A 20436-nucleotide genomic window follows, 5' to 3' on the forward strand; every position below is an offset into this window, starting at 1 on the left:
ATTTGTTGATCTACGTGAAGTTGACCAATCAAGAGGTGAGGAAAACTACAGAAGCTTAAAAGGAAGATAGAACTTTTATTTTACATTTTTATTTTTTATTAATGCCCAAAACATATACAATGTATACAAACAGTTACACGACCATCAACAAATAAAAATGATAGACAATGGCAATAAATAAATAAATGAAAATGGGTGTCAATAGCCTATTTACAAACTGATTTGATTACAAACAACTTTTTGTTGTTGTTTTTTTGTTGTTGTTGTTTTTTGAGACTTCATATCATCAAAGATTAGAAAAAAGTTACAAACATAGATTTTTTTAAAGCTTTTTTGTTCTTATACAATTGGATAAATGAAAAGTATTGCTCAAATTCTTTCATGAAAACAAAAAAAGAGAGAAGTCTTGACTCTGTCAGGAACAGTGAGCGTAAGCCTATAAATGCAGTGTGTACATGACAGGATCATCCCAGATGATATTTTACAGCGGCTCATATCAATATTATGCAGTTGAGAAGAGATAGAGAGAGAAAGAGAACGAGAATGTTTTATTTAAATGTAATACATAACGGCTATATGATATAATTTTATCAAAATAACTATTTTAATATATTTTAATGTAATTATTCCTGTGATGACAGCTGTCTTCAGTGTCATGTGATCCTTCAGAAATCATTCTGAAATGCTGATTTCTTATTATCAGCATTGAGAACGACAGAAAAATGTATCACTTTTATTCAGTTTAATGCATCACTGCTTAATAAAAGTATTATATATATAATTTTTCTTTTACTTTTAAAGGATATTATTTATAGTCAGATGTTATTTGGAGATGTTTTGATAAAACTTGTTTAAACATTCGTCCGCTTTTTATTTCTTACTCTTAATTGAATTGAAAGTACAGGAGAGATTGGAAGTGATGGTGAGAAGTGGGGAGGGCAGGATTGGGATAAATTACAAGTCTGTCTTAAACTTATTTTGGCAAAAAAGCACTACAGCTCAATATATTAGAGGAGTTTGATGGCATTCGTGAGTTGATTGCAAGCTTCATAGCTTCTTGAAGTCAAAGTTCTTTTGATCCAGGGAGGAGCCGTAGTACTCGGAAACAGTGAAGACCAATTCCTCATCAGGGAACGCTTAGAGGGGGAGAGGCCTCCACCCCCTCGCTCCACATACGCTTCATTAAGACGGCAAGGCCATGTGTGCTTTCAACACTCCCGCTGCACAGACTTTAACTGCTTGTGTGTGTGTTGGAGAGAACAAGAGCAGATGTGCTGGCCCGCAGGTGTGCAGCACAGGGAGGAAGTCTGGAGAGCTGGAGGCGCTTTGTTTTAACACCTAAAGTTTGAGCATTTAGACCCGGGATGGGTGGGTTGGTGCATTAAGTGATTGGATGTTCTCTCAGGGGTGGGTGTGTCAAATTTAAGACCGCTCGACCTCTCGCTCCACAGTCTGTGCGTCCCACATGTTACAAGCTGTCCTCCACCCAATTCTCTCAATAAAGCCATAACACAGGCTTTGAAAGCTAGGCCGCAGGAACCCAGCGTTCACACCTGTTAACCAGACCCAAGTGTTCTCTATCTTAAATTCCTTTGATACGACTGTAAATGGTTATTTTTGTTCTTTGGGTTACTTTTTTAATGACTATAATTTGCTTACAATACATTTTTTTACGTTATTATTTACTTGAAATTAATTGAAAGTGTATTTGAAAACCAGTTGGCCAAGTAAAAAAAAAAAAACACACTACCATCCAAAAGTTTGGGGTCCGTAAGATACATTTTATGCCCTATTCAGCAAGGACACTTTAAGCATTGATAAAAAGTAGACATTTATATTGTCACAAAAGATTTGTATTTCAAATAAATGCTGTTCTTTTAAACTCACTATTCAAAGTATCCAGGAACAAAAAAAAATTGTTTCACAAAAGTACTAATTATTGCAACTGTTTTAAATGTTATATACGAAGGAATGTTTTTTGAGCTGCAAATCAGCATATTAGAATGATTTCTGTAGGATCATGTGACACTGAATACTTGTGAAGTAAATAAATAAATTAAAATGTAAAATACATTAAAGGGTTAATTCACCCGTGAATCAAAATTCGTCCATTTTAAACTCACCCTCGAAGGATCCTTGGTGTATGTGACTTTCCTCTTTCAGATTAATCAGTTCGATGTTAAATTACAAATTGTCCTTGCTGTTCCAACCCTTTTAGTGGGGGTAAGTGGGTGTTTGTTGTCAACTGTTCAGAAGAAGTAAAAAAAAGTGCCTTCATTGTCCCAACAGTCAGCAGAAATGAGAAAAAAAAAGTATTTATCACGTTTGAAAAAGTATTTATTCACCCCCCGGAGCCATGTGAGGGATGATTTATTACAGATGCGCACACTTTATTTCACGTCTTCTGAACTGTTGACAACAAACACCCGCTTACCCCCATTGAAAGGCTTGGAAGAGCAAGGACCATTTTTACAATAACTTCGATTGGATTATTCTGAAAGAGGGAAGTCACATACACCTAGGATGCTTCGAGGGTGAGTTTAAAATGGTGAACTAACCTTTTAAAAGAAAAAATGGTTACACTATTAATTTATTACTATTTTGACATCTGATAAAAACATTACAAAAATTGTCCCCAAACATCATGGTAATGTGTGTGTTTATAATAATTCTTATTGGCCTGCTCTCTAAAAGGTTTCATTGCATCCTTTGCAGATTTTGCTGGTTTCAATTGCTCTCTTTTTCTTTCCATCACCTTCTTTCTCTGTCTGTTTCTGACTCACAGCTCCCAATTAAAACAGGACAGCAGAGCACCCACACCAAAGTGAGTACAGAGCACAATAAAGAATGTTTGATCAACATCTCCAGGTACAAATTTGCCCTCGTCATCAACGGTCTGACCAACATACTCAAAAATGTGAACAACATGGTAAGTTTCTGCATCTTGATAACGGAATCTTGAAATTTCAGTAACTCTGTTATGAATGAACTGCCAGATAAATGTTTATTTAATTCAATTCTGAAAATAAGAAAAGCCTGAGATGCATGATCCATTTTACTTTTTAATCCAATGTTTGCTTGTGTTTTATGCTTAGAGTGTTACACTGTTAGCTTAGGAACATGATCATATCAAGCTTTTTTGCAATCAGTCGAGAGAAGTGTCTTCTAATTTTGCTAATGTCACATTTCTGTATGTCTTCTGTTCATAGCGGATCTTCGGCGAAGCTGCCGAGAAGAACCTCTACCTCTCCCAGCTGATTATCCTGGACACCCTGGAGAAGTGTCTGGCAGGGGTGAGCAGCTCGTCCTATCTCACTGTGAACTTTGTTGGACCTGTTGCTTGTTTTGACTGTCTTATGTCCTGCCTTTTAAACAGCATTGTTCTTTGGTCTGGTTTCACCTTTGTTGTTGAACGCAATGCAAAATCGCCAAACCCTGATCTAAAAGATTACATATGTTTATTATAGATTTTAATAGATATTGAAAGTTCTAGAAGAAAATCTAATTGGTTTAGACTGTTTTTTTCTAATGTGATCTTTACCTATATTAGTCTCTTTCTTTTACTAGGCTAGGCTGTAGAAATAAATTGAATGTTGTGAAACTGGAACTGCTTCATAGCAGCATGGTTATAAAAAATGAAACAACGCATTGGAATCTCTACTATCAAACAAACAGAATAAAGTTTTTAACCATGCCATGGTGTAATAGAAACTAGATGTATACTACCATTCAAAGGATTGGCATCAGTAGAAATTTAAAAGTCACATTAACAGCATTTATAATGTTAGATACAGTTTCTACACAGTTTCTAATGTTTTTCGAGCCGAGAATCAGCATATTAGAGTGAGTACATTCTGAAGGATCATGTGACACTGAAGAGTGGAGTAATTATACTGAAAATTTAATTTTGCCATCACAAAAACAAAATGTGACCGTGGACCAAAAAACATAAGGGTCATTTTTTATTTATTTAGATTTATACATCTCATCTGAAAGCTGAATAAATAAGCTTTTAATTGATGTAGAACAATATTTGACCAAGATACAACTATTTGAAAATGTCTAATCTGAGGGTGCAAAAATATAGAAATATTGAGAAACTTGCCTTTAAAGTTGTCCAAATGAAGTTCTTAACAATGCATATTACTAATAAAAAAATAAGTTTTGATATATTTAGTAAATTTACAAATTGTCTTCATGGAACATGATCTTTAGTTAATATCCTAATGATTTTTGGCATAAGAAAAATTGAAAAGTTGTTTTGTCATTGCTACAAATGTAGCTGTGCTTATGACTAGTTTTGTGGTCCAGGGTCACATATTAAAATAAAATTTTAATTTTATATATATATATATATATATATTGAAAACAGTTATTTATAGTGTATAGGGCTGTAAAAATGGCTGAACAACTAAATTCGAATTTTCTACTTAAATATTATCAATTATATTCAAATTTAAAATGCATAATTTCAGTTAGGGTGAAGAAAAGCTTTTGGGTTCTCCCCCTCAGGCCACAAGAGGCTTTCTAATCAATTAGAGACGCGACTGTAACAGTGCTAAAATATTTTTTTTTTTAAATTTGTTGTTGACTGCTATAGTAGTGTGACATAACTGTAGAATGAGTTTGAATGACTTTATAGGGACAGAGATAATTTTCTGGTCTCAAAAATCAGAAATTGTCCAGAAATGTTTTTGATTGCTCATAGACTTGTGAAGTCTATGACATAAAGCCCTGGTAAAACAATTAAATCTTTAGCTATTACTCCCAGACAGAGGGCTCTGAACTGGCCCTGTCAGGAGATTATTACATTTGCAGGTGTTTCCTCGTCTTGAGATTGTCTGGATTTTCCTGTATAGATTATTAATTTTCCCTTGCCCAGATGCTACACAACTGTCTGTCCGGTTTTGTTTTTGCAAAATTCTTTTTATGTAATTTCCTTTGATGTAACTGAGATGGAAAGGTATATGTACAGATTTCCTCCATGCTGTTCAGGGTTTAATTTGTTTACTGAAAGTCGAAGACATTTAAGGCAACTAAACACTTTATTCATTAACTAGTTTTGGCAGACAATAATTTTTGCCCTGTAGTATAAAACGTCCCCTCTACCATTTGTTACACATTTCGACTTTTAGCTTGACCCACTATGTGTGCAGTACATTGATTCACTAATGTGTTTGTTCGCTGCTCTGTCATTGGATTTCATTCCTCTTCTTTTCCCCCTTTCCTGCATGCTGCTGATCCTAAAGCGCTTTCTCCTTGATGTAGTTGTAGTCTGGTTTTTAGCTTACAATTCAGTAGATGTTGTTAAACTTTAGTACAGTTTAGTACAGCACACAGAAAAAAAAGAGAGAATAGTAATAACAAAGCATATTATGTATTTGTGTATATCATCAGCAACCCAAGGACTGCCTAAGGCTGGATGAGGCCATGTTGGTAAAACAGTTGCTGCCTGAAATCTGTCACTTCCTGCACTCGTACCGTGAGGGCCAGCAGCACGCCGCTCAGCTGCGCAGTTCTGCCTCTGCCGTCCTCTTCTCTCTCAGCTGCAACAACTTCAATGCTGTCTTCAGTCGTATCTCCACCAGGTACCTCTCTAACATACTGGAGGTTACACAGGGCTTTGTTCTAGGACCCCTTTCATTGTGTGAATCAGCCCCCCAAATACCCCATAGTAACTAATGAAAATAGCTTATTTTAAACACTGTAAGCCTAATGTACAAGTGTTTGTAATTAGTTTAAATGCTGGGCTGTTTTTCTTGGTTGTTTACAAATTGAACAGTTAAAGCCTTTACAAATTAATGACTTTTAATTTAATGTATTCTCAAAGGTTGCAAGAGCTCACAGTTTGTACAGAGGACACAGTGGATGTTCATGACATTGAGCTCATTCAGTATATAAGCGTAGACTGCTCCAAGTTAAAGAGACTCCTACAAGGTAAAGCATGCTCTATTTTGTAAATATTTTATTGCCTCATATTCAAAAAGTTTGAGGAGTTTTATGGGTAGTCTAAAGTTGCATAATTAAAATCAGAATCAAAATATGGCACAGTGGTATGTTTTAAACCACAAATGAATGCAAATAAATATATAGTTTCAGTATTTATAATAAATAAATGTATTAAATATATGGTGTGGAATTGCTTAATAACTTCCTGCATGTTCCCTTTAGAAACAGTACTTAAATTCAAATCTTTGAAAAAGCCGGCTCAGCTTGCAGTAATCAGCAGTTTGGAAAAGGTATATGTTTTTTAAATAATGCAGTATATTAGGATACTTTTTCCAGCTTTAATAATTCTCATCTCAGTAAATCTATATGATATGTTTGTGTCAGGCTTTCTGGAACTGGGTTGAACACTACCCTGATGAGTTCACTATGCTCTATCAGAGACCCCAAGCTGACATGGCCGGTGAGTGAGACAATAATTCATATCTTAAAGGGGGGGTGAAATGCTATTTCATGCATACAGAGTTTTTTACACTGTTAAAGAGTTGGATTCCCATGCTAAACATGGACATAGTTTCAAAAATTAAGTTGTACGTTTGAAGGAGTATTTCTGTTCCAAAAATACTCCTTCTGCTTTGTCACAAGTTTCGGAAAGTTTTTTTCGAGTATGGCTCTGTGTGACGTTAGATGGTGCGGTATTTCCTTATATGGGTCCTAAGTGCACTTCTGCCGGAAGAGCGCGCGCTCCCGTATAGCAGAGCACTGAGAGCACAACAGACATTCACTGGTCAGAGCGAGAGCGTCGCGAAATGTCACAAAAGAAGTGTATTTTTGGTTGCCAGGGCAAGACAACCCTGCACAGATTACCAAAAAAAAAACAGCATTAAGGGACCAGTGGATGGAGTTTATTTTTACAGAGCATCAACGGAGTTGTGCAAGTGTTTGTGTTTGTTCCCTGCATTTCGAAGATGCTTGTTTTGCAAACAAGGCCCAGTCACGATCGTTTTTCCGGGAAAAATCGGTACAGACTATCTTTCTCTTATGAATATAATAAAACTAAAGACTTTTTGGAGTTATGAAGGATGCAGTACTACTCTATAGGTACTCAAGATTAACAGGATATTGAGTGAAAACGAGCATTTCACCCCCCCTTTAACTGACTTGTTTATTAGTCTGCTTATTGAAGTCCAAGTTGAGATGTGTTATGATTAAACTGTGTTTCTGTGTATACAGACTGTGCAGAAAAACTGTTCGACCTGGTGGACAGTTTTGCAGAGAGTGCAAAGAGAAAGGCTGCTGTGTGGCCACTACAGATCATCCTCCTCATCCTCTGTCCAGAGATCACTCAGAGCATCACCAAAGAAGTAGGGGGGGAGGAGAAAGCTAACAAGGTCAGAGGTCACACAGTGAATTAGACTTCTGTTACTGCATTCTATTTATCTCCTGTTGTTCCCAAAGTATTTTATGTTGAAGTTGAGCTTTGGAACCAAGACATGTATTTTGTGCATACAAATGTTTTTGGAGACAAACCTAGCTGTTCTGTTGTCTTCAACAGAAGTCATTTGTGGAGAGTCTGCGGAAGGCTCTGGGACAGCACAGCGGAAGCAGACAGTTGACCGAGAGTGCGGCCGTCGCATGCGTCAAACTCTGCAAAGCCTGCACCTACATCAACTGGGAGGACAATTCCGTCATCTTTCTCCTAGTTCAGTCCATCGTCATGGACCTTAAGGTGAAGAGGACCATTTTTTAGAGTAAACCATTACAGAGCAATGCATGTCTGAAGGGAATGAAGAACATTTTTGTCCTTTTTTTTAAAGCTGTGTGCAACTTTGCTCTCTCTTCTCTCCCAGGGTCTTCTGTTTAACCCTACTAAGCCATTTTCGAGGGGTGCGGGCTGCCAAAGCGCCGATGTGGATTTGATGATTGACTGCTTTGTGTCATGTTATCGCATCAATCCTCGAAACAACCAGCATTTTAAGGTAAGCTCAGTTGTTGAATCTTAGAGTTTCAAGGATTTTGCAAAGGACGTTATAGCAATTAACTAACAAGAGATTTAATATTATTACTATCACCACATATTGAGCTAGTCAACATTCATTTCAGGACAAACTTAAAATCATTGCCATAACCAACATGTTTTAATATCTACACAGAGTTGTTGTTGTTGTTGAATAAATGTATTTCTTTTCTAGGTATGCCTGGCCTCGACATCTCCTCCTACCTTCCATTTCGTCCTGGTCAACTCCCTGCACAAAATTATCACCAATGTAAGTATGATCTCCGTATGGACATTCACACAATTCAAAAATAATTGTTCTATATTATGCAAATTAAATGCAGCTTTAAATAAATGATAAACCCATTATACAAATAATCATCTTTAAATGTGTCAGCATTTTGCATAGTACTGATGATTGTTCATGATAAAATATTTTGTGACCGCTGCCAGTGACTCTCTTTGTGATGCTATGGAGTGCAGTAATTTTGTAGTTTTTTTTTTTTGCTTATTAATGTTTCACTTTATGTTTTTGCTAGTCACATCTGGACTGGTGGCCGAAGATTGACGCCATCTACTGCTACTCAGGAGAACTGCGCACCATGTTTGCCGACACATTGGGCCGAGTGGTTCAGAGTCTCAGTGCCCATCCACCTCTGAGGATGACATCAGTGAGACACATCATCATTTAAACAACAGTTTACAGTGCATAGAAAAGCATCGGCCTTTGTTCTTTTTTTGTGGTTAAAGCTGCCTTTTTTTTTCTTGTTCCAGAGTCTGACATTCAAAGAGAAAATGACGACTAGTTTAAAGTTCAAGGACAAGTCCACTGACCTTGACTCGCGTTCTTTGCTGCTGGCCCTGGTCAAACTCATCCACGCTGACCCCAAACTAATGCTGCATGTGAGTATCTGGTGAAAATACGTATGAAATAGTCATTTAGCTTCTGTTAAAATTATGATGAGTTACCTTTTGTATTAAAGTTATCTTAAGAGTTGTCTCTGCATATTAGGGTTAAGTCAATGTCACCTTTGCTCCTTTAATTCTCATAAAATGCTTTAATCCAACAGTGTTTGTGTTTTCTGATTGGTTCAAATCCTGGATTATCCAGATTAGGATTTACATGTGGATTTGTTCATTTCTTCCCCCCCCTTTTTTGTCTGAAGACTGGTTCTTTTTCGCAGTCTTTCCTTAACATGATTTGCTATGAACTGTGATTTGGCATAAAATGGTTTAAATAATCTAAGTTTAGCAGGAGACTTGTAGTTTAAGGATGATTCTGGTCAAATTTGACTCCACTAGTTGCACTTTCTCACCATCAGAACCCGGGGAAACCAGGTCAAGAGATCCAGAACAGCACAGCTGAGCTCATCAAAGGTCTGGTCCAGCTAGTTCCTCTCAATCACAGTGCGGAGCTTTCACAGGAAGCCATGGAGGTAAGACTGTTTGGTTCTTATTTGGAATGGTTAACCGAAAACTAAAACTTTAAAAGTAGTTTTTGTTAACTCAAATAAAGCTATAAGAAATACAAAGTATTATGTATATTACAATTACTGCAGCTAGAATAAGAAATATATGCATTAAACCATAATAGGGATATTAAAACATAACCTTATAAAAATGACGAAAGCACGTAATTAAATAAAATAAAAAAAACGTAGTAGTATATGGATGATACTATAACCCTGCTACTTTAAATTCTTATAGTCGTGCATCTCATTCACTCATTGTTTTCTCACCCAGGCACTGTTGGTGTTACATCAGCCAGAAACGATTGAGCTGTGGAACCCTGACGCACCCATTGAGACCTTCTGGGACATCAGGTGGGTATAAAGAGATTGCTTGATTTGAAGTTGGGGAGTTAAAAGATTATCTGACTATATTCTCCTTACTCCCTTCTCAGCTCCCAGGTCTTATTTCTGAACTGCAAGAAGCTGATTGGACATCAGATGATCAACAGTACAGAGATACTGAAGTGGCTCCGGGAGATTCTCATATGTAGAAACAAGTTTCTCTTAAAGAACAAGGTAAACAGATTTTCTGTCTAAACATGAACTTGAAATTGAATCCAGTCAGAATGAATGCATTCGTTCATGTCTCGTTGTTGTGCAGGAGTGTGCCACACAGGGCAGTCTCATCCCCATCGGCAGACAGGCTCAGACCAAGCTGGAGGTGTGTCTCTACACCTTCCTGTGGAGCCCTGATGCAGAGGCTGTGTTGGTGGCCATGTCCTGCTTCCGGCATCTCTGTGAGGAGGCGGACATCCGCTGCAGTGTGGACGAGCTGCCCGTGCACACGGTCCTGCCCAACTATAACACCTTTGTGGAGCTCGCCTCTGTCAGCAACATGATGGCTACAGGTTAGTTGTACAACAGTCTCCGTGACATAGGACTTCTTTTCTCCAAATTCAGCTAGCACTGAAGTTACTTACATATACATGTATGTGTGTATATATAGATGTAAAACAGTTAATACCAATGTGGCTAAATAAATAATGATTGTGGCTTTATTTATTTATTTATTTATGGATCTACAAAGAAAATGGCATTTAATATTGTAATAATAATACATATATTTAGTTAATTCATTTTTGCCCATGAATATGATTTTTGATACTGATAATAATAAATTCTGATTAACAATATAATTTAGTGGCATGGATTCTTTGGGGAAAAAAAATTGGTCTCATTATTATAAAATAAAACAGCCTGCAAACTATTTGTGCATTCAGGTCGCAACACGCTTCAGAAGAGAGTGATGGCGCTGTTAAGGAGGATAAAACACCCTACAGCTGGAAATGTAGAGGTAAGGACTCATTTTTCTCAACTTATGTGAATTTAAGATGTAATTATTTTCAGGTATTAATTGCTAATCATTCAGATCCATTGCAACTTTTTTGCAGCTTCTCTATTAATTATATTTGACTCAAATTTGACATTTTTCAATCTTAGGCATGGGAAGACACATATGCAAAATGGGAGCAAGCTACTAAACAGATACTCAACCACCAGAAAAACAAAGTGGAAGACGGACAGGTAATTAAAACAATGGCGATCAGTAAGGTATATAACTTTTTTTCCTCCTATACAAACTATTTTTCTCTGTCATCAGGAGTGGATCAACATGACTGGTTTCTTGTGTGCCCTGGGAGGGGTTTGTCTCCAGCAGCGCAGCACCCCTAGCCTAGGAACCTACAGTCCTCCTATGGGACCCCTTACCGAACGCAAGGGCTCCATGATCTCTATGGGCTCTTGTGAGGTGAACAGCGAGACGTCTCTTAACAGGTTTCTGGAGCGTCTGCTGAGTCTCATGGTCTGTACACATGAAAAACTGGGCGTCCAGATTCGAACCAACGTCAAAGACCTTGTGGGACTGGAGCTCAGTCCAGCTCTCTACCCTATGCTCTTCACCAAGCTACGCAACAGCATCGGCCGCTTTTTTGATACCCAGGGTCCGGTAAGAGATGATAATCATGACATGTAGCTAGCTTTAGGGTTTGATATTGTTTTAGAAGTATTTGATCATTTTTAGAAAATATCTAATCTAATTTTAATGAAAAGCAACAATGCAAAAATGTTCCTAAATTTATGCTTCATTTTTCTATACAACATACTAGCAACAAATAGAACAAATTACTCCACTTATCAAGCATTCTTCACTAAATAGCTGTCATGCATAGTTTTGTACACAAGGTGGCAGAATACCTTCATTGTCAGATCAATCCAGACTCCTCTCATCAACATTTAGTGATCTATTTAATATAGAATGATCTAACACGCATTAAACACTACGATCTTTTGTAAATGTGGTAGCAATTTAATTTAATTTAATATCATATTATCAGTATCACATCACATTCTGCATAGGGATCAGCCACATTCTGTGCCATCATCTTTGTTTTTTCTCAATTTCTTCTTCAGGTTCCCATTACAGACACAAACACACTGTTTGTAGAGCAGACCATCGCCATCATGAAGAACCTGCTTGACAGTCACACTGAAGGAAGCTCAGAGCACCTCGGTCAAGCCAGCATTGAAACCATGATGCTCAACCTGGTTAGGTGAGACTTTGATTTACACTTTCCTATGCTCTTAAAAACAAATGTTAGTAGAAACACTGGATTTGCATGGCATTAAAAAAAAAGAGCTTTAAGAAGTTTATTTTTCCATTAAAGGATTTTTCTTTATGCTCCCTATCTTAGGTACGTGCGTATTTTAGGGAATGTTGTCCATGCCATTCAGATCAAAACTAAGCTGTGCCAGCTAGTGGAGGTTATGATGGAACGCAGGGACGACCTCTCCTTCTGCCAAGAGATGAAATTCAGGTTAAATATTTTTTGTGTTTAAGAAAGAAATCTCTTGTGCTTACCAAGGCTGAATGTACTTGATCATAAATACAATAAAACCATTTATTTTGTGAAATATTATTACAGTGATTTCTTTTTGGATGTGTTTTATGTAATTTATTCCTATGAGGGCATAGCTGAATTTTTCATCTGAGATAGCTCCAGTTTTCAGTGTTACATGACCCTTCAGAAATAATTCTAATATTCTTATTAGCTTATGTTAAAAAATGTTTGTGCTGCCTAATATATTTTTTTAAACCTTGAGATTAGTTTGATAGTTTGAAAGGATGCACATTCGGCTGTGCACATATGTTGAGATGCTTCAGACATACTGTTAGTGGCGCTTAAACTGACGAAAAAAAATCGTTTCCGCGAGTTACCTCGAAAACTTAGTCTTAACTGAGTTACAAAGTCTTAAATGACAGTGAAGAGTTTGGCGAAAATAAGGTTTTAAAGTGAAGCTTGCTGAAGTCTGTCATTGACGTAAATCAGAGAACAAAAGAAAAAGAGCACTGATCTAGTTGCTGATTATCTTTTATAGCTTTAATAAAAATTAACCAATGTAGTTTATCCATATACAAGTGATAGTTTATATGAAGGTTGTTTTAAAATCACTTAAATTCGAATTGTTATATATTTCAGAGCCTATTAAATGTTAAAAGTAATGGTTTTAAATACTTCTGTGATGTTGAATAGTTCGAATTAATAGGTCAAATTAATTTAATAGGGACACCAGTAGCAGTATTTCTATCAGTACTTCATTAATAAAAGATTACTCAGTAAAGAAATGCTATTAAACATAAAAATGTATAATTTTACATCGTTATATTGTTTCTACACTAATTTTGAGATTCGATGTTAAATTATGACAATATAAATATCCATTTAATCATGATTATTTACAGTTAAATGTGTGATTAATTATTTTGTTAATTGATTGACAGACAGTGCTTTGTTAACCTTTTATGGATCTTAGTTTTCGTAATATTAGTTCATTTTACTGCTAAATATGCATTTCAGTTTAATTTCTGATTTTATAGGCCCCCCAGAAAGAGATCAGGATGGCCCCCTTCAAATTTTTAGTTCGATAATCCAGCCCTCAAATGAAGCTAGTTGAATAGCCTTGCCTTATATATATATATATATATGTGTGTGTGTGTGTGTGTGTGTGTGTGTGTGTGTGTGTGTGTATATATATATATATATATATATATAGATAGATATATATATATATATATATATATATATATATATATATATCTATATCTATATCTATATCTATATATATATATATATATATATCTATATATATATATATATATATATATAGAGAGAGAGAGTATTAGGTCATGAGATAACTGACTTTGCTGTTTTTCCTAGAAATAAAATGGTGGAGTACCTCACAGACTGGGTGATGGGAACCTCTAATCAAGCTGCAGATGATGACATCAAATGTCTGACCCGGTATGGTCTTTGTAGTTTCCTGCCGTTTATAATATGTGTAGTGGCTTCAAACCTGAAAGCGTTCACATTATGTTCTGTTCTCATGCTGTTTTTGTGAACGTGTCCTGCAGGGATCTGGACCAGGCGAGTATGGAGGCAGTAGTGTCTCTGCTGGCTGGTCTTCCCCTGCAGCCTGAGGAGGGGGATGGCGTTGAGCTCATGGAGGCCAAGTCTCAGCTCTTCCTGAAGTACGATCTTTCATCCAACTCTTTTCAGATGGTCTTTCAAGGTCCGTTTTCGGTCCGTAATCTCTTCTCTTCCTCCTTTAGATACTTTACGCTGTTCATGAACCTGTTGAATGACTGCAGCGAGGTCGAGGAAGATGGCCAGCAGGTGGCAGGGCGGAAACGTGGGATGTCTAGACGACTTGCATCTCTCCGACACTGTACCGTGTTGGCCATGTCTAACCTGCTCAATGCCAACGTCGACAGCGGCCTCATGCACTCCATCGGTGAGAAATGCTGACATAATCATGGATTCTTATTGTACTTAAGTTGTTTTGACTGAAGACTGAATGTCTTTCGACAGGCCTGGGGTACCATAAGGACCTGCAGACACGAGCGACCTTCATGGAGGTGCTCACTAAGATCCTTCAGCAAGGGACAGAGTTTGACACGCTCGCAGAGACTGTGCTTGCAGACCGCTTTGAGAGACTTGTTGAGCTGGTCACCATGATGGGAGACCAGGGCGAGCTACCCATAGCCATGGCACTGGCCAATGTGGTCCCCTGCTCTCAATGGGTGAGAGATTATAACATCTTTGTTTAACCTTTTCAGTTTCCAAAAAATCAGAATTAAATAGAGCAAACATATATATATTTAGAAAATATGTATGAAAAGGTTTTAAAGCAAACTTTTATATTCATATCCCCAGCATTCTTTAAAACACGCTATCTATTTGACTGTTTTGTTCAGCGAGTAATGCATTGGGTGTATTGTTGGCCCTCAGAGAGCGGTTGTGCTCAATGTGCTGATGGTTTTCAGGATGAGTTGGCCAGAGTGTTGGTGACACTGTTCGACTCTCGCCATCTGCTGTATCAGCTGCTATGGAACATGTTCTCAAAAGAAGTGGAGCTGGCCGACTCTATGCAGACCCTCTTCAGAGGAAACAGCCTAGCCAGCAAGATTATGACCTTTTGCTTTAAGGTAACGTGAAATGGTGACAGTGATAGTGCATTTCATTTAATTCCGTGATGGCGAAGCTAGCCCCAAACTTTTGATCAGTAGTGTGTGTCCACTTAAAATCTGGCTTTTCTGTGTTTGCAGGTCTATGGTGCTGCATATCTGCAGAAGCTTCTGGAGCCACTGTTGAGAGGAATTATTACCACTCCGGAGTGGCAGCAAATCAGTTTTGAAGTGGACCCTACCAGGCATGTTTACCTAGTTAAACTCATATTGTTAATGATGTTCAGGCGGGTCTAGCTTTTACTTTAGCACAGCAGAGCACTATTTAGAGTCCCAGGCTCAGAGGAGACAATAGAGCAGAGGATTTATTTATGTACTGTATATTACACTGCTGCAACACAGATCTAATATAAACATGCAGTTTCTTTTCTGTTTAACTACACAGGCACACCCGACTGGTTTTGTGAACATGTTTGTATTTGACAGTTTAAGTGCAATAAGAGATGAAAGAGAACTGAGTTTAGTACTCGCATGCTGTATGCAGCCGCTTTCTGTGACACATATATATCAGCAGTTTAAACCAATATGGTTTGAAACGCATGATTTCAGAGTAATAGACCTAGTCAAAACGAAACAGATGATTTTTGTCATTGTCATTCTGCTGAAATGTTTAACTTCTCATCTCGTCTTTAGGCTTGAACCAGCGGAGAACCTGGAGGAGAACCAGAAGAACCTTCTGCAGATCACAGACCGCTTCTTCTTGGCCATTATCAACTCTTCAAATGAGTTTCCTCCTCAGCTGCGCAGTGTGTGCCACTGTCTGTATCAGGTATACACTCACTGCCTAATGCCAGTCTGGTGTTTTGGGTTTGTTTTTAACCACTGTAACTGCATCCTCTGAATGACTGCATGGTGGCTGTCTTTCTTGCTTGGACATCCACTGATCAGTCTTCCAGTCACTTCTAACAAGAGAACCTGCTCTTATCCTCTCTCATGCCACTGCTCACCTCTGTCTCTCTGTGTACGAATGTAACATTTTTTTTAAGGGATTTAATGTGATAATAAGATTATTTATTTTCATATCAGGCTGATACAGTCCTTCATACTTCCGGTATCTCCATTAAAGTTTAACGTATTAGAAAATGATTACAAATGGCAAAGAAGATCTGCTAATTCATTTGCTGCTTTAGATGCAACAACAGACATTAAAGATTCAGTTTGGTGAGGAAACATTTTGATAGTTCTTGAAGCTGTATTGTTATGTGTCACAAGCAGGTATGAATCACAATTTTTCTAGCTGCAATAATCAATCTTTATATCACACATGGGGTTTGATACATTTATATAATGTTAGTACTTAGCAGCGTATTCAGCCCACAGTTGAAACCACTACCATGTGAGCATACGAAAACCATTTGTCTGGTTATTTTTCATTATTACTTGCATAGAAAGAAATAGAAGGGGGTGTTTATGGAGTTGTCGTTTTACTGAAACAAAAGTACAGTTTTCATTTGAAGGTACCAACTGTTTTTCTCACATCTCTAATGTGACTGGACTCTGTCAAGGGCATCATCTTGTTGACGGTGATGCATAAACAGGGCTCGACATTAATGCTTGTCCAGGACAAGTGGATTTTGTGAAGGGGCAAGTGAAAGAGAATTGTACTTGCCCGACTGGACAAGTAACCTGATCAAAATTTTAATAACAAACAATAACTAGGCTGGCACCAAAACTTTGGCGTGTAATGATTCTGATTTTATTACTTTCAGTGTAAACGGTAACTTATAAAGGATAATGTATTGACCGTATCAGGGTCACGTCAGTTGAGGCTCGTGCAGCCGGTCTGACTCACGGAGAAATAAAAAATATGAGTGCTACAGCACACACAAAGAAACACAAATTAACAAACATAAAGCAGTAAAAAATAGAAATATTCTATATATTATAGGCAACATCACATGACCTGGAGTGACGTTTTCCCAACTTTCAGCTCGATTGCAAATGTGATATTGATTTTATACAACTTTAGTTAAAGTTGCAGTAGGTAACTTTTGTAAATATATATTTTTTACATATTTGTTAAACCTGTCATTATGTCTTAACAGTAGAATATGAGACAGATAGTCTGTGAAAAAAATCAAGCTCCTCTGGCTCCTCCCAGTGGTCCTATTGCCATTTGCAGTTACTGACCGCTCCTGGTAAGAAATCAACCAATCAGAGCTGCGGTCCGTAACTTTGTGTTCAAAATGTAGAAAAATGTATATAATAAGTGAGTACACCATAAATCCATTTTCCAAACCGTGTTTTTAGCTTGTCCTGAATCACTAGGGTGCACCTATAATAAGTGTTTATATTCTGACTATTTTAGATTGCTTCGGGGGTACCGCTGCGGAGTAACCCAGTACCGTTGTGATTCTTCATAGACATAAACAGAGAGAAGTAGTTCCGGCTACGATGTTCTTCCGCAAGACGCAAAAAGTTCTGTTTATTAACCGCTAGAGTGTCAAAAGTTCCCTACCGCAGCTTTAAATAAACAAGAAATACTAATTGACGTTTCGCTAACGAAAAATGTTCCAAGCAAAGCCACAGCAGCACGTTCACTCATCACCAAGCAACACACAACAGTCTTTTGTTACTAAATGATTCATTTTTGAACGAGTCAATGATTCAGTGAGCTGTTTATAAAAATGGTTACTTGTTTCTTTTATTGAATGATTCATCCATTTGAACGAATCAGTTGAATCAACGATTCACTCATTAAGACAGTGACTTGCTACCTCCTACTGGTAGTTCAATTTCATATTTAAAAGTACCTTTTGAATTTTCATTCAATTTCATATTTGTATGTCAAAAAAGTAAAATTTATGCATTTGGACGGATGAAGTTTGTTGATACTGATTTCATTTGAATAGTAACAATCATATTGTGTATTATTATTCTAACTTAATGTATTGATCACATGTTAGAATTTGATGTAAATGGAGACATGTACCTTTAATCAGTTTAGGAAAATATTGTTCTTCATTAAGATAAAAAGTGTAACAGCAATCAATTTAAGGCAGATATAAAAAATATGCTGATTAAAGTAATATCTGATAGAGCACCGATGAGACCGCTTCAGAATAAATTCAAAACAAAAATACTTGTCCCCGGACAAGTAACTTTTTTACTTGGACAAGTGAATGATTGATTTACTTGTCCGATGGACAGGCTCATGTCAAAGCTTAATGTCGAGCCCTGATAAAGTTGTTTTTTAAGCATCGAAAAGAAGTCTTAAACTTTATTAATTACATGTTGTTAATCACAACGTTTTTTCTCGTTGTTTCCTTTCATGGTCATCTTGTCTTGTTTGTAATCACAGTAATGAAGTTGTGATGTTCGGCTTCTTAAGTCCCATAAAATTCAAATGATAGCTTTGTGGCACATAGTTAGCTATGGTAGTGGACTCTTAAAAGTTTCCATTTATTAGAGGCATACATTTAAGACAGTCTTTCCTTTCTGGTGAAACAGACTGAAAAAATTCAGCTGCAACCATCAGTCCTGATACACAAGTCCTGCTCTCTTCTGCATGGCCCTCTTGTGTTCTTTTCATACATGCAACACACATTCTAGCGTTTACTTATTTTCACACTCTTTAACATATTATTCACACTTCGTTGCTTGGGCCGAGAGCTGTCTCTCTCTTCCACTTTAGCATCTTTACTGCTTTTGCTTTACTTTCTGCTTGGAGAGCTTGAGCCGGTGTTTCTTAATCACTCAAATGAACATGAATGAAAGAGTTTGTAGATCAAGCTCTTAGAAAGGCAGTAGTTGTGTTGTCTGCTCCTTCATTGTGTTTGTATGCACTGTGGCTGTGCTGAGTGCAGGTGTGTAGCTCCTGTGACCTCTCTGTGCTCATCTCTGCCCTGTAGGCTACTTGCCACTCCCTTCTGAATAAAGCCACTGTTAAAGAAAAAAAGGAAAACAAAAAATCTGTAAGTGTTTTAGCATTTTATTTTTCCTTTAGCTACCATTTATTATTAGTCTGGGTTTACTCATACCATAAGTGCAACCTGTTTTTTGGTTATTTTATTTATTTACTTATTATTTTAATGATGAATTTGTTCATTTAAAAAAAAAATGTTCATGTTTTTGGATTTTGGTTTTCGCCAGAACATGTTCAGAAACACCTGTGTAAACAGTGTTGTTTGCAATATGTACAGTTTTCTTATGAAGACGCCTCCATTTTTAAAAGAACATAGTGTGGGAAATGAGTATCTAAGCACACAAAATAGTTGTCCTGCCTTGGATTACCCTTCTTTGAATTTCGTCTTGTGAACTGGGTCAGTGATGGCAGACAGTGTGGATCAGTTCAGCTTTTCTGTTCCTTGCGGTAAAGCAGATGACTGTTTCTTTGTGTTGGTTTAAGGCCTGTTCTAATATGAAGGCAGAATATCCTCAAATGTGCAGACCTTGAGCCTGATACCGACTTGGTCTACCTTCTGAGAGTTTATTTAAAATGGAAAACATGAATCTATATTTTGGCTCCTTGAAGAGTCCTGTCTTTCTTGGAAAACTTTTAATGAAGTGATTTGCATGCCATAAATATGATGTAAAATGAACATGTTGGCACTTCTCTGGCTTGTCATGTGCTCTATTGGTCATTGTCTTCAAAACAATGGTTGTGCATGTTTTCAGATTCAGAAACCATTGGTGCATATGCATGCTTGATAATGTATGTAATGGTGTAAAATGTCTAATTATTTCCATTCTTAATTTTTTGTCTTCTTTGCTCTTTTCTCATGTCCTTTCTCTTGCCATTTGCTAGGACCATTGCAACATGATCATGATTTTATAAGCATGGTGCATTTTTATCATCTTTTTGATTGATTGTGTTCACATATCAAAACACTGGTTACTATCAAAATATATAAAAACCAAAGTAATTTGAAAATTGTTATTATTTTAATGCAAGTTTATGCAAAATAATATATGGCTCTCATCAGCAGTAGGCTTAAAAAATGTTTGCATAAGCTTAGACTTCTCATAGCCTATTTTAAATCTCAGTCCAATTAGACTGACTTAGTCACTTGAGACAGAAACCATTTAGTCCCCTACAAAGAATTTAGGACACAGATTATCAGTTATTATAGGTGTGGGGAAATTGTAACCAAAGATTTCCATGAATAATAGGTTTAGGGTGTGAATGCACTGCCACACATTGTTCTGCAAACATCTATTGTGGTTAGTAAAAGACTGTTTTGTGCTTAAGTGTGATGTGTAGTTTTTTTATTTATTTTAATGATTCATATCCATTAGGCAAATCGCTTGAGCCTGATTTACCTGGCAAAACACATTTATCAGTTCACTTTCTTTTGTCACACTTTCACATTTTCTTTCTTCATAATATTCTTGGATGTTTAACCTTTAAAAGTATATATTAGTTTGTGTGTTTTGTTGTTTTAAAATTCATCATGATGGCAATAATATACTGGCAGTAATTAGATGGTTTCTCTATAATGCATTCTCCAAGCACTAACCTA

At 36.9% G+C, this 20436-nt stretch overlaps 1 protein-coding gene across 4 annotated transcripts in view; it reads left to right on the forward strand.

The window, feature by feature from the left end:
- The window catches only part of nf1a (neurofibromin 1a), a 63903-nt gene that overhangs the window by 3367 nt on the left and 40100 nt on the right, over positions 1 to 20436 (forward strand). For 3 of the 4 annotated variants that reach the window (XM_052576515.1, XM_052576516.1, XM_052576517.1), the window contains exons 2-30: positions 2786 to 2929; positions 3210 to 3293; positions 5398 to 5588; positions 5831 to 5937; positions 6172 to 6239; positions 6334 to 6409; positions 7180 to 7337; positions 7502 to 7675; positions 7797 to 7925; positions 8139 to 8213; positions 8482 to 8613; positions 8717 to 8845; positions 9265 to 9378; positions 9686 to 9765; positions 9846 to 9969; positions 10055 to 10301; positions 10674 to 10747; positions 10894 to 10977; positions 11054 to 11398; positions 11863 to 12002; positions 12144 to 12266; positions 13668 to 13751; positions 13862 to 13978; positions 14060 to 14241; positions 14319 to 14530; positions 14774 to 14935; positions 15056 to 15159; positions 15608 to 15743; positions 18826 to 18888. In XM_052576515.1, the coding sequence (XP_052432475.1) occupies positions 2786 to 2929; positions 3210 to 3293; positions 5398 to 5588; positions 5831 to 5937; positions 6172 to 6239; positions 6334 to 6409; positions 7180 to 7337; positions 7502 to 7675; positions 7797 to 7925; positions 8139 to 8213; positions 8482 to 8613; positions 8717 to 8845; positions 9265 to 9378; positions 9686 to 9765; positions 9846 to 9969; positions 10055 to 10301; positions 10674 to 10747; positions 10894 to 10977; positions 11054 to 11398; positions 11863 to 12002; positions 12144 to 12266; positions 13668 to 13751; positions 13862 to 13978; positions 14060 to 14241; positions 14319 to 14530; positions 14774 to 14935; positions 15056 to 15159; positions 15608 to 15743; positions 18826 to 18888 (3858 nt within the window). The remainder of the gene's footprint in view (positions 1 to 2785; positions 2930 to 3209; positions 3294 to 5397; positions 5589 to 5830; positions 5938 to 6171; positions 6240 to 6333; positions 6410 to 7179; positions 7338 to 7501; positions 7676 to 7796; positions 7926 to 8138; positions 8214 to 8481; positions 8614 to 8716; positions 8846 to 9264; positions 9379 to 9685; positions 9766 to 9845; positions 9970 to 10054; positions 10302 to 10673; positions 10748 to 10893; positions 10978 to 11053; positions 11399 to 11862; positions 12003 to 12143; positions 12267 to 13667; positions 13752 to 13861; positions 13979 to 14059; positions 14242 to 14318; positions 14531 to 14773; positions 14936 to 15055; positions 15160 to 15607; positions 15744 to 18825; positions 18889 to 20436) is intronic. The other variant, XM_052576518.1, reaches the window with a different exon arrangement.

Source organism: Carassius gibelio, chromosome B15 (assembly GCF_023724105.1).
Source record: "Carassius gibelio isolate Cgi1373 ecotype wild population from Czech Republic chromosome B15, carGib1.2-hapl.c, whole genome shotgun sequence".
NCBI classification, from domain to species: Eukaryota; Metazoa; Chordata; class Actinopteri; order Cypriniformes; family Cyprinidae; genus Carassius; species Carassius gibelio.